This window comes from Vicugna pacos, chromosome 11 (genome assembly GCF_048564905.1).
Source record: "Vicugna pacos chromosome 11, VicPac4, whole genome shotgun sequence".
In the NCBI taxonomy this organism is placed as follows: domain Eukaryota; kingdom Metazoa; phylum Chordata; class Mammalia; order Artiodactyla; family Camelidae; genus Vicugna; species Vicugna pacos.
The window spans coordinates 29,706,762-29,720,719 of NC_132997.1; the positions used below are offsets into that span (position 1 = coordinate 29,706,762).

At 47.2% G+C, this 13,958-nt stretch overlaps 1 protein-coding gene across 3 annotated transcripts; it reads right to left on the reverse strand.

Annotated features, from left to right (window-relative positions):
• Window positions 1-933: 933 nt before the first annotated feature.
• RBM34 (RNA binding motif protein 34) lies at window positions 934-13,297 on the reverse strand. Of its 3 annotated transcripts, none has more exons than XM_006216473.4 (11): window positions 13,144-13,297; window positions 12,861-13,035; window positions 12,517-12,653; window positions 9,988-10,219; window positions 8,675-8,734; window positions 5,266-5,309; window positions 3,737-3,820; window positions 3,524-3,587; window positions 2,633-2,672; window positions 2,291-2,409; window positions 934-1,268 (listed from the first exon to the last, which is right to left on the reverse strand). In XM_006216473.4, the coding sequence occupies exons 1-11, from the start codon at window positions 13,194-13,196 to the stop codon at window positions 996-998; spliced, it is 1,281 nt and encodes a 426-aa protein (XP_006216535.1). In that variant the 5' UTR covers window positions 13,197-13,297; the 3' UTR covers window positions 934-995. The 3 variants fall into 3 exon arrangements, with proteins under 3 accessions (XP_006216535.1, XP_072827087.1, XP_072827088.1); XM_072970987.1 differs by lacking the exon at window positions 934-1,268 and adding an exon at window positions 3,033-3,175 and having other exon boundaries at window positions 2,354-2,409; XM_072970986.1 differs by lacking the exon at window positions 934-1,268 and adding an exon at window positions 3,033-3,175 and having other exon boundaries at window positions 2,311-2,672.
• Between the last annotated feature and the right edge of the window lie 661 nt (window positions 13,298-13,958).

Genomic DNA, 13,958 nt, shown 5'->3' on the forward strand with positions numbered 1-13,958 from the left:
CCTGCCTCAGGCCAGCCCCCGGTTCACTCCCTCCTTCCCGGATGCAGGCCCAGCTTGGTGAGACTGTGGGAGGGGCGTGGCCCTACCGCCCAGTTAAGTCCCGAGGGAATGCAGTAGCAGTCTCTCCCCTTAGGCTGTATACTTGGACTTAATTACCATATTGCATCAGAAATGTTTTCTCTATGATTTTTTAAAAATACAGTTTGATTCTATTGGGTAGCAATTTAAGAATCACAAGTTTTCCTGGGAGAGTATTTCAAATTAAAAATAGAAATCTCTGTAGCCAGTTTACCAAAGGCTTCTATAACCAGCCTAACCACCAGTTAAGAATAAGAAAGCAACATTTGCTACAAAGTTTCTGTTGGTTCATTATTAGGGTAATGAAATTAAAACCCATAACCCATCTACCTTAAGCGCAAGAGAAGAGTGGCTATGATATAAGTCCTCAAGCCTTCCTTCTCAGGGATTAGGGTCTGACCTGAGGCCTGTGTTCCCACTTTAGTTATCTGGATACTTTGTTTAGGTACAGTCAGTATAAGGTTTCATTTTTCTTGAGACTTTTTTTTTTTTTTGCGACTCTTAATTTAGTCTCATCCCAAGTAATTCTTAACATAACTGAAGTGTTAAATTACATACTTCTGACATATTAAAATGATACATAATCACTAAAATTCTAAATGTTCACCATAAATCTAATTCACACAGGGACCAGGGATCGAGCCCAGGACCTCAAGCATGCTAAGCACATGCTCTACCCCTAAGCGTACCCCCTCCCTGTTCACCCCAAGTCTGAGCCTCCTCAGACCGTCAGCGCACTGCATGGTGACTAACCTGCCTACACCTTCAGTGCCTCCGGGACTGTGACAGCGTGAGTAAATGGAAAAAGTGTCCATGCTTCACATGCACCATCCATTAAAAAGTCCTGAAACCCAATACAGGGACTCACGACACTTTTATTACCAGTAAGTGGAAAAAAACCCCAGAACTTCAGGTTGTTACTTCTGTTTTTTCTTAGTTTGTCCATGTTTCCTCTGTCCTTTCTTTTTCTTCTTAATGAGAACAGCCTTTTCTCCAATAAACAAACTTTTAGAATGTTGAACATTGTTTGAAGCAAAATTAAGTCCCTGCTCAGGTTTACTGACGTTCTTCGAAGTAGGATTTGAATTTTGTTTTAACTTTCCTTTATGAACGGAACGCATGACTCTGAGTTTCCTTCCCATCAGTTCAGAATTATTTAATTTCAGAGCAAGATGAACAGCATCTGTATTCTGAAGTAAAAAAAAAAATTATATACACCAGTTAAGATTTTTTCCACCAGAATCTCATCTGCAAAGAAACCAGTAAAACAGACTTAAACGGATCAGAACAACTTTCAGGCTTGCACATAGATACTCCCCCCCCCCCCCCGCATTTCCACAGCCAAGGAGTCCAGTCCCAAGTGTCCTCAGAGCTCTGCCTGTGGTGTAATCCAGCCCCCCGGGAAGCACTCCGGCTGCCTTGTCGAAGGATCAGGAAAGGCACAGTCCAAGAGGCTTCATTCTCTCAGCGTCAGACTCAGGTCGAACTAACGAGCTGCGTGCGTTGCAGTCTCCCCCTCACAAGGCTCTCAAGCTCTTCCTGCAAAAGCCCCGCCGCAGGAGGCGCCCGAGAGCAGGAAACTAGTCCCTGAGCCATTGGACAAGACGCCCTGTAGGGGTCCAAGGCTCCCGTTCTTTTACTCGGATGCAGAGCCGCTAAGCGCTAACCTGAATGTTCACAGGCCTGCGGTTACAGGGCTTTACGGACTTCCCGGCAGCAGGGCAGGGAAGGCAGCGGGGAACTGCGCTGCAGGAACGACCGAAGCACCGGGCGCCACCTGGTAACAGGCGCCACGTGTCTTGACCTGGTTAGTAAGAACCCACTGGGGAGCCTTCCTGAAGAAGGAGTCCAGAAATGGAGGCAAACATTTGAAGGAAAAGGACATAACCACGCCAGTTTCACTATTACAGCGGAAAAGAGACTCGGGCACTCCTCTACCTGAGTGTACAACTCCTTCCCCATTTTACAGAAGGTGGGGGTTCAGAGATTCCATGCCTCTCCTATCCAGTCTATGGAACATTACTGAATAGCATTAACGTGGACAAAGAACGCAAAGGTTTTCTGGCCCCCGCAATCACAGGTACAGTACTCTCTCACGGCGGTTATGAATCTGGTTTTCTTAAGCCGGAATCTGAGGGTGACAGTTCTCTGAGCGGTGGGCCAGCCTCTCCCAGCACACGTCAAACGGCAGTGACGACACAAGCCTCCGTACCTCGAAGAGCACGTAGCCAAACCCTCTGCCGGCTCCTGTGACCTGGTCTCTCACAACCCTCACCGCCACGACGCTGCCACAGTCCAGAAAGTGCTTCTCCACTGCAGATTCTTCAATTTCTAAAAACAAATTCAACCGAAGTGGGAGCAAAGATGTGGGACCGCCTTAGAAAAGCTGGGGATGTTCAGTCACAGGGCAGGTTAAGCACAGCCCCACGACGCTGGTCAAGCTACACTCCACGCGTTTTAAAGTTACTCTTAAGGCAAAACAGGAAGTTACTACTCAGCTGTTCCATGTTACCTCGGCGATAAACAGGCACTTCACCTGTTTAAACCAACTTACTGTACGGCAGATTCCCCACGAATACAGATCTCTTGTCCCTCTGAAACACAGAAGGGGTCGTCATCACTCACTGGGACGGAGAAGGGACGCAGCCCACAGCCCACCCTTCCCTCTCCCCGCGTGGGTGTGACGGGTCCCCCTCCTGACTGCTGTCCCCCCGGCTGGAGTGAGGGTGACCCTGGGGTGGGGGAGGGGTCCTGTTCACAGGGGCCACTGACAGGCAGCAGCGGCCAGAAAGGGGCGCTCTGCTGGGGCGGGGGCTGCTCCTGCGAAGGGCCAGCCCTGCGGGCCACGTGGGCTCCGCGCTCCAACAGCAACCGTAGCGCCGCCCCTCCCGACACCCCACCCACCAGCGACGGCACCAAGCCCCGCCCCAAGCCAGTTAGGCTCCAGTCCCCACCATTCATCCTGCTCAGTACGTTTCTGCCTGGGTGCCAACTCATCTTGCCAGACGAGACTCACACCCGTTCTCCTGGAAGCCCTCGGCCCCTTCCTGCAGCAGCCCCCAGAGTCGGGTGCCCTGTTCCGAGCTGACAAAGCGGCCTGTAAATTTATGACCGCGGTTCTCATCAAACAGGGCGTGGTCGGCCCGCCTGCTCACCTCCACCTGCACCCGGGAGGGCCTCACACTGTCGGTGCGTGACTCGGCGCCAGGCGCGGGGGAGCCCTCACACTCCCTCCGGCCTGCCCCCCGCGGTCGCCTGGAAGCGCACGCTGACCGAGGTCCCTGGGCCACTCAGGCACCCATGCTGTGACCACAGAGGGAAAGGCTGTCCCCGCCGCTTCCCCACGTGACCTGCGGGCCCCACGCCTTCCAAGCCCCAGCTCAGAACACGCTTCCCTTCCACACGGCGCCGGTTAAATTCCTCACACAACTCAAGCGGGACTTACAGATGAGCTCTCCGATGCAAGATCCACTCTAATCCGAAATCCATCTGCAATTTGGGCCCCATTTCTGTTACAAATATGAAGGGAAAATGGCTGTTAAAAATGGGCACCGAATTCCTGGGTTATTCGCTCTGAAGGGAAACCAAAGAACCAAACACGTATCACACAGACTCAGATACGCTAATTACGTTCGAACATCAGAGAGAGAAACGTTACCTTTCCAGTGCTCTTGTAGCCGCGCTCTCATCCTTGAACACAACATAAGCATTAATGTTTTTCTGATCAGGGTGAACTTTACGTCTGCCCAAAAAAAAACAACAACAACAAAAAACACAACATAAATGTATTAATCTCAAAATCACTAAAATACGTAACTATCGTCTATTTTCCACTGTCAGTCAACACATGAGAAGAATTCCTGGGGCAAGTTTCGTCTCTTTTAATAAACATTTAGTAATAACTCAAAAAATAACACACAACGTGTACAGATACTGGCTGAAACATGCCGCCCACGCCTCTTACCAGCCATCGCTGCGGAGATGGGAGGGACAACCTCAGGTCTCCTTTTTACCGTCAAGTAAAAACCACACTCACACGCGCACACACACGCAGAGCTTAGACCACTACGAACAGGGCAACGGCCCAGACTCCTCCTCCGCGGCCCTTCCATCCGCCTGCTGCCTGTCCTCGCCTTCAGAGGCGACCACCACCCCCACTTTTACAGGAACCGCTTCCTGCATGTCTATGTGGTTTTATCACTCAAGTCTCTACTCCTAGACCTACTTTGGTCTTGTCCATTCTTCAACTTGAAAAGCCTTTTGAATCCTGTTTAATCTAGAGAATTTTCCCTTTCTCTCTCTTTTTTACTGATGTACAGTGTGTTAGTTTCTGCAGGAGGACAGCACAGGGAGCCAGTTACGCACATGTCTTCTTCTTCATACCCTTTTTCACTGCAGGTTATTCCAGACGTGGCTGTGGTTCCCTGTGCTGTACAGTAGGACGTTGCTGTTTATCTCTTTACACACAGTAGTTTTTATCTGCGAATCTCAAACTCCTAATCTACCCCTTCCCCACCCTCTTCCCCTTTGGTAACCATAGTTTGTTTCCTATGACTGCGTCTCTTTTTGATTGTAAGTTCATTGGTGTCCTTCTTTTTTTAGGTCCCACGTATAAGTGACACCCTAATACTGCTCTTCCTCTGTCTGGCTTACCTCACTTGGTATTACCATCTCCAGGCCCATCCAGACGGCACTACTTCATTCGATTTCTCTGTCTGTCTGTCTGACTGTCTGACCTATAGAATTTCTCTGGAAAAACCTGGCCAGCCAGCAGCAACCAGACAATATCTCTGATTTTAAGATGCATCTTTATTTTTAAAACATTAAAGGATGGGGAAATGTGCATCTTGGAACTGATGAAATATGGCACTTGATTTATAATAGAACATTTAGGTACAAAACTTTCTGAATTCTCTTTAAACACTATGTCTGATTAAACGTCGCTGAAATTTCTCATGGCACATTTTCTAATAAGTTATCTTGCAGTTCTTTCCATGACTCTACAATTTACATTTAGGCTTAAAGACACACATCCGACAAATGGATATGCTATTACAGACATAAGAAAATAATGCTGCATGATGTTTCATCCGAATATAAAAAGCTATACAGTTAAGAAATGATCTCAATTTTAACCAAAATGGAAGAGAGTTTAAGACTCCTCCCTTTCTCAAATTATAAACTTACGTTATTGCTGCCAACTTTTTGGACAAAGTGCCCTCTGCTGGAATCTTTTAAGAGAAAAAAAAATATTAAAGAAAATTCAATATCTGAAATGTTTCAAATCAGTTGTATTTTCATTAATTGAATTCTAAATCTCTAATTCTGATGTGATTAAAAACATTATAAGGAAATACTGAATCAGAAACAACTGTCCTAATGGTGTATGAACGGGACCTGGTAGCTGAGGACAAAAATTTCCAATGGTTTAAAAAAAAAATTCCAATAATACCACCATATTCAGATCATCAGGCAGTGGCCCTGCAGCCAGGCGGAAGGGACACTCTGCGCCCTCAGACCGCGTCAGATGGCTTGAGCTCTGGCCACAAAGGGGCAACAATGGCGAGGACACACATGAAAAGGGTTAAGGAAAACTGTTTCATGAGTTTTCAGTGTGGAAAGCGTGGAAAGAAGTGACACTTCTAAATTAACATTTCATTGTCTTGCTATAGGATTTTAAATGTCTAACTAAATTCATAAATAATATAAGAAGACATATTACTTCATCCATACCTTTTAAGTTTATATATGCCAGTTAGCAATAGATAAATAAATAAATAAATAAAACCCCTCAGTGTCTGAACTGGACAAATACGGGAAGTTCCCCCTTCATGTTCAGGGTTACTTTATTCCCAGCCAGAGGTGGCACCTCAGGGTGAAGAGGGCAGGCAGGGGAGACTACGGAGAAGGGGGAAGCTCATGTCAACAGCTCTGACTGTCAGCAAAACGCAAGCACAGCCAGGCCCTGAGAAACAGAGGCGAGAAGGCAGAGTCTCCAAGTCCACGGTCCAGGCACGTCTATGGACACCAGGCTCATTTAGGGCAGTTATTACTGATCTCCTTCGGAGAACTTACTTCTTTCGGAGTCATCTGATAGTTTATATAGTAAAACTAAGAAATCGTTAACTATTTCGTCTCAGTCTGTCCTGCTCAAACTAACACAGAGTCAAACTCTCAAAAAACAGAAAAAAGCACAAGATGTGAGAAACACCCACACGAGTGATCAACATGTGAATGCCAGTCATCAAAACAGGCCTGTGGGGCACCTTCTAGGAGCCCTCAAGGATCTCTGTCCTGTTACTGGAGATACGAGTGAGTATAACATAAGGCAGTAAAGTGAAGAATTTAGAGGAAAAAATGCCACTCAGTGGGATAAAGAATAAAAGGCCTGAATAAGTGACATTTTAACTGCCCACTGAAAAATACGTATTATCTTCACCGGCAAAATGGGACTTGGAAGGATTCCTAGACTACGTATCTTGGAATAGTCTAGGAATCCTTCTGAGTAGTTGGGATACTACTCAGCCACGAAAAAGGACATCTTGCCACCTGTGACTACACGTATGGACGTTGAGGGTACTGTGCTAAGTGAAATGAGTCAGACGGAGGCTGTACTATGTCACTTAAGTGTGGGATTTAAAACACAAAACAAAACTAAGAAAACAAAACTCACAGACACAGAGAACAGTGGGTATGGGGACAGCTGGTAACTAGACTGTGTGACCACTTTGCAGGATGTGCAAAGATGGCACTGTTACGCTGAATATTACCTAAAACTAACATGCCATGTACCAGTTTTACCTCCATAAGAAAACACAGCTGAACCGAGGGAAAGGACAAGGGAGAGAAAGCCCACGCAGACGGCGGGCCAGGAGGGCCGCCCGGGCTGCAGGCCAGTACCGTGTGGAGGACGCAGGGCCTCAGGGCCACCTGTGCAGGCCATCAGGCTAAGAACTGAGGACACTGACTGTGGGAAGAACACAAAGCTTTCAGTCAATTCCATGCATATTTGAGGCACACAGTGTGCAGGAGTCGTGACCCCAGACGGAGCGAGGCACACAGGCATCTGTAATCACAGCCTCTGGTCCACTGGGGCAGAGGAATAATGTGACGGTGACAGCGCAGCATCCCCAGGACCAGAACAGAGCACTGGGTGGAGGGCACGCGGCAGGGCCCCTGCGCCACCAATGACCCTGCATTAGGAAGAGTCGGGGCAGTGCCCCACGGGGAAGGCAGGCCAGGCCAGGGCGCGTGCATATACGTGTGTGCCAGCGTGTGCGAGCCCGCGTGCACAACGTTCATGGGAAGGGGGAAGAGTTACTGGAAGTGGGGAGAGTTTCGGGCAGGAGTTCCAGGCAGACTAAGGACTAAGGCAGAGCTGGCTAATTCAGGGAGACAGGGAACAGGGACCATAATGGGCCTCTGTGACCGTCCTGGCGAGAGGGAGTGAAAACTTGGGCGGAGCCAGGGAAAAGAAAGGAGGGGCCTGTCGTGGGAAGGAATCGCAGCCGGGAACAGGCAGGATGACCCACAGCAGGTGGGGGGGCTAAGCCCAGAGGGGCCACTAAACACAGGAGGTCAGCAGGGGACAGACGGGGCTGAGCACAGACGTGCCGGAAAGGGGGTGCTGGCCAGACAGCCAGCTGGATGTGCTGGGCAAGGATCTGACCTGAGGAACCGAGACTCAAAAGGACAAACAAAACATGTGACAACAGTGAGACACCAACACGACGACAGAAATCACTGAGACAGCACTGAAGCCTCGAGAAATGCCTGCTTTTAGAGGAGTGGGCAGCTGTGCCCCCTGGGGACATCTAGCGACACCTGGAGGTATTTCTGGTTGGTACAACCGGAACAGGGAGGCTCCCACCAGCACCTGGCGGGCAAAGGCCAGGGGCACCCCGAAGCAGCCCCCACCGCGCACAGGGCGCCTCCAACAACGAAGGGTCAGCCCGCACGAAGCGTCAACGGGACCACGGCTGAGGAACCCCATGCCAGAGAGTCTCTCTGAGAGAGGATGGTTCGAAACACGGAAGAAACACTTCCTCTATTCCAGCGCATAGTCATTACAGGAGAAGTAGACGAGGGACGCTTATTCACGCTCCAGGAACATGGCTGTAACCGTCCACAGACTGCTCAGTAGGTGAAATCAGGTACCTTTACTTCTACACAGTTTTAACATTAAATGGATTAAAAAATACTTCATCTTTCTATGTCAGAGTATAAGTGCTGCTCTGCAGTCACACGAACCTCCCAGATGAACGTGTGATTCCAGAGATGCTGCTCAGGAAGCATCAACATTCCCACCTCGTCACCTGACACAGCGACAGGAGCTGCCCTCCCTCCCTCCCTTCAGAATACACTGCTGGCCTCCGCAAGGATTCGAAAGCTCGTGAGCTCATTAGATTATTCAACAAAGTCCAAGAGGCAGCAACAGACACTAAGTGTGACCCTTCTTTTGGGACAGATTTGAGCCTGCTGATGCCAAAGGTTTAAGTCAGGGGCTCCCTCATCTCACTAACACCAACACATTAACAAAACTGGTTTAAGTGCAATACGTTTTAAGAGTATGCAGTCTTAAGAAGGGGAAACATACCAGAGAGCGAAATCGTACAGATTCGATTTGTCCATACTCTTTAAAAAGTGACTTCAGCTTCTAAAAATTAAAAGAAAAAAAAAGTATATATACTTTAGTCCACTTTCAGTTGGAAGACAAGGAAGTTTTACTGAAACTTATATAAAAAGACAACACAATTCAAGTTCATGTTAATATCCACAGGAACACAACATTTTGTCTTTCAATCTTTTACAATCTTTACTACACGTAAACTAAGATGATATATTCCATAAATTTTGACATTGGCCTATTTTAACCACAAATGGATTTTAAGGATGCTTATGTCACTATGAGAAATTCTCAACTTTCTGGAATTAAGACGATCAGAGTGAAGGAAAATCTGAGAATCAATTTTAAATATTATTCATATGCCTGGCTCAGGCTGTGAAGAATGTGTATGTTTCACAGCTTGGACAATCATTTCTGTAAGCAATTCTAATTCAAAAATAATTTATTAAATGTGTAAAGTACCACAAGCATGCCCGCCCCTTAAGCCATTACAATCTAACAGAAAGACAAATAACCAAAACTGTACCACAAAGTAAAGTGGGTTCTGTTCTACCAAATCATCACAAATCAAATGCTAGGAGGCAAAAGAGGAAAGGGGGAAAACCAGGAGCTAAGTTGGAATTTAAATTGTTCTTCAAAGTGGGGAGGGTGTAGCTCAGTGGTAGAGGGTGTGCTCAGCGTTCAGTCCCCAGTCCCTCCAATCAACCAACCAATCAACCTAATTTACACACCCCTCCCCCAAATAAATTGTTCTTCAAAAGATGAGCTGGATTTTGACCCAAGGGACTACCAACAGGGTGACTGTCACATGAACACACAGAAAGTCAAGGGTGTGTTTTGGTTTCATGAACCCCACATAATGGAAGAAACCTGGGGCATATTCATTCACCTACACAACAAATATTCAAGCCTCCCCTCCACACTGGGCATGGTTTCAAGTGCTAGGGATGGAGCGGTCAACACAAGGGGTAACTGCCCAGCACACACGGAGCTTCGGTCCTAAAGGCATAAATGTGCAACAGAAGATAAGGCTGGAAGGAAAGACCAGGTGGGAGGCCACTGCAATAGTTCAAGTGAGACTCGCAAAGCCTGAGTGAGGGCAGTGACTTCGCGCATGGAAAGGTGGGCCCTGGAATCAACCTGCAGAATGATTTATGTCATCACAAATGAAGTTATGCATTAAAGATTATTGATTATGTGCTTATTCAATAAAGTCACAGTGAAACAAAGTGATGAATTATTAATTTCTCTGAGTATGTACAACATACAGACCACACACTCACCTTCTTGTTACAGGTGACAGGCAAATTCCCCACAAACACAGTTCTCTCATTCTTTAATCTCTCTTCTTCTTGGTTGCTTTGAATTTTCTTTCTCTGATTCACAACTGTCTCATCTACATCATCAAATTCTTTTTTACCTGCTACTTTAACACCAGGCTGAGATTTCTTCCTTTTCTGCCCTTGTTTCTGGTGAATTTCTTCTTCCAAATCAGCACATTCTAAAGCATTTTCTCTTTTTAAGTTAAAAAAATAAAGAGAGTCATAGAAATCAGGTCTAGTATTTGACACAGCAGGGCGATTAGAAGTATTTCCCCCCACTTCTGGCTTTCCTAAATATAAACTTACCAGTCACAGATACATCTACATTTAAACAGCATTATCAGAAAGTGACCGGTGCGGGGGTGGTACAGCTCTGTGGTAGAGGCGTGCCTTACTATGCACGAGGTCCTGGGTTCAATCCCCAGTACCTCCATTAAAAAAGAAAAAGAAAGAAAGAAAAAGTGACTGGTATCTTTAGGAAACTCAAGAATTAGAGGAAGTTAAGGTCAATTTCTGAAGATATGTTAAAACTGCCAGGTAAAAGGAGAGCAACAAAAGGTCACTTAAACAAAATTAGTTCATTTAGAGCTCTCCGGGGTTTAATTTACACTAAATTTCCCTCTCGCTCTAGACTTCGGGTGTTACCGCAGCGCTCCCTTGGGTCTGTGAAGGTTAACATGCCGGCAGAACAGTATCTCTGTAAGAGCCGTCTGGCCAACGGGAGAAGCCAGCTTTCCTCCTTACAGTGGCTCTTCAATAGTTAAAGGACTGCCTGTCAAAAGTAAACTCCGAAATGCCAAACACTGTAAAGGACTGGTGAGCAGGCCAAAAAGAGCACTGGACCAGGATGATAAGGAGAGAGTGGGGAGAACGGGCAGGAGGAGTCATAAAAATGGTTCATTCGTTCAACAGGTATTTTACTGGGTTTCTGTTCAGTTCTAGCCTCTGGGGATACACAGCTAAAGACACGATTAAAGGCCTTTCAGCAGGCTAGTCTCTGAAGAGCCAGGCAAAATTCACAACGAAATGGTCACACTTAGAACAGGCGGTGTAGAAACACAGAAGAAACAAGGAAGGGTCTGGGGGGAGAGACAGTGTACAGCACAGAGATCCCAGCAAAGGCCGACCACGAGCACCACCACCAGACTACGAGCTCCACCGGACAGAGGGTCTGCGGCTCGTCTTGTGCCCGCTGTGGTGTATACAGTACTAGCAGGGGTGAGAGGAAGCGGGACACCGTGGTAAGACAGGAGCTAAGTCAAGAGGGATGGTGCCTGTAACGCAGAAGGCCTTATATTTTATCCCACAGAAGATGGGGAGCCCCGGAAGACTTCAGACAGTGCCCAGAAGAGATCACCTGGGCAGCAGAGCAGAAGATAATTATGAAAGGGACAAGGCAGGATAAGGGAGACTGATAAAGAGACAAGGTGAACCGCAGGGATCTCAGAAGACAACAGACCAGCCAGAGCAAGGGAGCGGGTGGAAAGGGAAGTGGCTGAAGAGATAATTAAAAGAGAGCATCATCGGAGCCTGACAACTGATTAGCTATGCAGGGAAAAGACAGAGCGTTAGACCGCTCCCAAGTCACAGGCTCAGGCAGCTGGAGACTGACGACACCCCTCAGCAGAGGAAGACGTGTGATGAGGACAGTGAGCCCCACTGGGAGCATTCGGAAGCTGAGGTGGACGTGAACAGACAGGTGCAGGTGCACAGATATATACACACATCGGATGGCATAATCCCTGAGGAGGCAGGAAAAGAGGTTTGTATTACAGATAAATAGCACAGATGACTGAAGTCATCTTCGACAAGGAGGAAGACACCCTTCTCTGAAAGGGGAAGAAGTTAAGGATGTGCACAGCTATTTGGATCTCAATTCAAATATACTGTTTAAGAAAAAACTGTTAAGCTAATGGGGGAAATCTGATCTCTGACTGCATCAGTTTAAGAAAACCACACCCATCTTTTACATACATGCTGAAATATTTATAGGTGAAACATAAGTCTTAGGTCTGCTTCCAAATAATGAGGGAGATATGAACGGGGTAAAGATGAAACAAGACTGGACAAGTATTGAAAAAGAATATATGGGATAGGACATGTGTTTAGCATCTGTGGGGTCCTGGGTTCAATCCCCAGTACCGCCATTAAAATAAATAAGTAAATAAACAAACAAGCAAACAGAATATATACACATATATATACATATGTATAGATGTATAACTGAATCACTATGCTGTACACTAGAAACTAACACAACATTGTAAATCAACTATACTTCAAAAAAAAAATTTTAAAAAGTTTGGCCAAGTATTAAAAACTGTTGCTGCTGGGTACGAAGGTTTCCTTACCCTTTTCAACTTTTCCACAATGAAAGTGTTTAAACTATGAAATGAGGCAAAAATTAAAATGAATATTGCAGTTGTAAGAATCTCACATTTCTTTACCATCTAATTTCTTTAACATTAACTAAGAGAGAATTTTACCAACCTGTCTGCCAACTTTTTGTCTGCATCAGAAAATTTCTTCTTCACTTTCATTTTTTTTGCAGGTTCTTGCAAAAGTGGTCTTTGAATTTGGGATGGACTTTCTTCCTCCTCATCCCGTTTCCTTTTTTTGGCGGTTTCCTTTTAAAAGTTTTAAGTTACGTTTGAGACTTCATCCTTTTTACTAACTTAGTGTCCGCTCTAAGTTAGCACATTGTCCCTCTCACTGGCAGACCCAGCAATGAAAGTAATTCCACCTGCCCCACTTGAGAAAGCTGGCCCCGCCAGATGATGGCCGGCTGTCAAGCTGCTCTAATGGGCCGTTCGGAGTAGAACCCAGCGACTTACTTTGGGCGCAGGCACGTACACGGGTTGAAGCTCGGGCTCCCAGGAGCCGAAGAGGGCAGCCAGCCGGCCCGCGCTGCCCCCGGAGGGCCGCTCGCCGCGGGACAGGCTGTCGGCGACTTGTCCAACCAGATAGCCTCCTGCCGGCTTCCCACCGACGCAGCCGTCCGCGTCCTCTCTAGACACGAACCCAGACACTCAGCGACGTCACGCCACGCCCCCGCCGCGTCCCCCGTGCTCCCAGACGCCCTCCCCTGCCCGGGCGGACGAGCCACGCGCCCCTCACCTGTCCTGGGCACTCTGCGACTTCCTCCGCTTGTTCTTCCCTTCCAGCGCCATGCTCAGCCAAGGCTTCCGCACCTCTGCCTCAAGGGAGCCCGCACTTCCGGGTTCCGGCCACTCCGCACTCGGAGCCACGCCCCTTCCGCCCAGGAGTCTCTGCGGCCACGCTGGGGGCGGAGACAGAGACACTGGGCAGGCGGGGGGGCGGAAACTGTGGGCGGAGGAGGTGGAGACAATGGAGGGGCGGAGACAATGGGCGGAGCCCGGCTTCTGGACCAATTTTGAACCTTGCTCAGTAGAAGAAAAAACTTAAGTCTGGGGAGGGAAGGAAGTCTTACGAGAGGGGCTGAGGCCCGAAGCATGAATCTGAGTCAGCCAAAGTGAAATAAGTCAAAAAGAGAAAGACACGTACCTTATGATTTCTCTTATATGTGGAATCTAAACAAACAAAAAACATAAGCTCATAGATACAGAGAACAGATTGGTAGTTGCCATACGGGGTGGGGGTTGGAAAAAATGGATTGAAAGGAATATAAAGGTAAGAAAAAAATTTGGATGGAAAAAAACAATATTCAACTGCTTGGTCCTGGTTTTAATTTCTGAGTCCCTTATTTTGGCTTCCCGTAACTGTGACCTTCAGGTATCTCAACAAGATGAGAAAAATCCAACTGTCCACGCTTGTAACTCAAGCATCTCCAACTATCCAGTACAGTTCAGTGAAGATATTCTGGTTCATTTTTCTTTCAGACTGTATCCCAGTGAACTTCACTGCTTCCCCAGTGTCCCTAACATGTCCCTTCCCCAAGAATCACTTCCTCT

Excerpts from the sequence above, each read along its gene's own strand:
- RBM34 (XM_006216473.4), bottom strand. The coding sequence starts at position 13,196 with ATGGCGCTGGAAGGGAAGAACAAGCGGAGGAAGTCGCAGAGTGCCCAG. Across the intron at positions 5,310-8,674 it reads CTGTACGATTTCGCTCTCTG|ATTCCAGCAGAGGGCACTTT; the intron begins GTATGTTTCCCC and ends TTCTCTTAAAAG. Across the intron at positions 2,673-3,523 it reads TTGCATCGGAGAGCTCATCT|AGGGACAAGAGATCTGTATT; the intron begins GTAAGTCCCGCT and ends TCTGTGTTTCAG.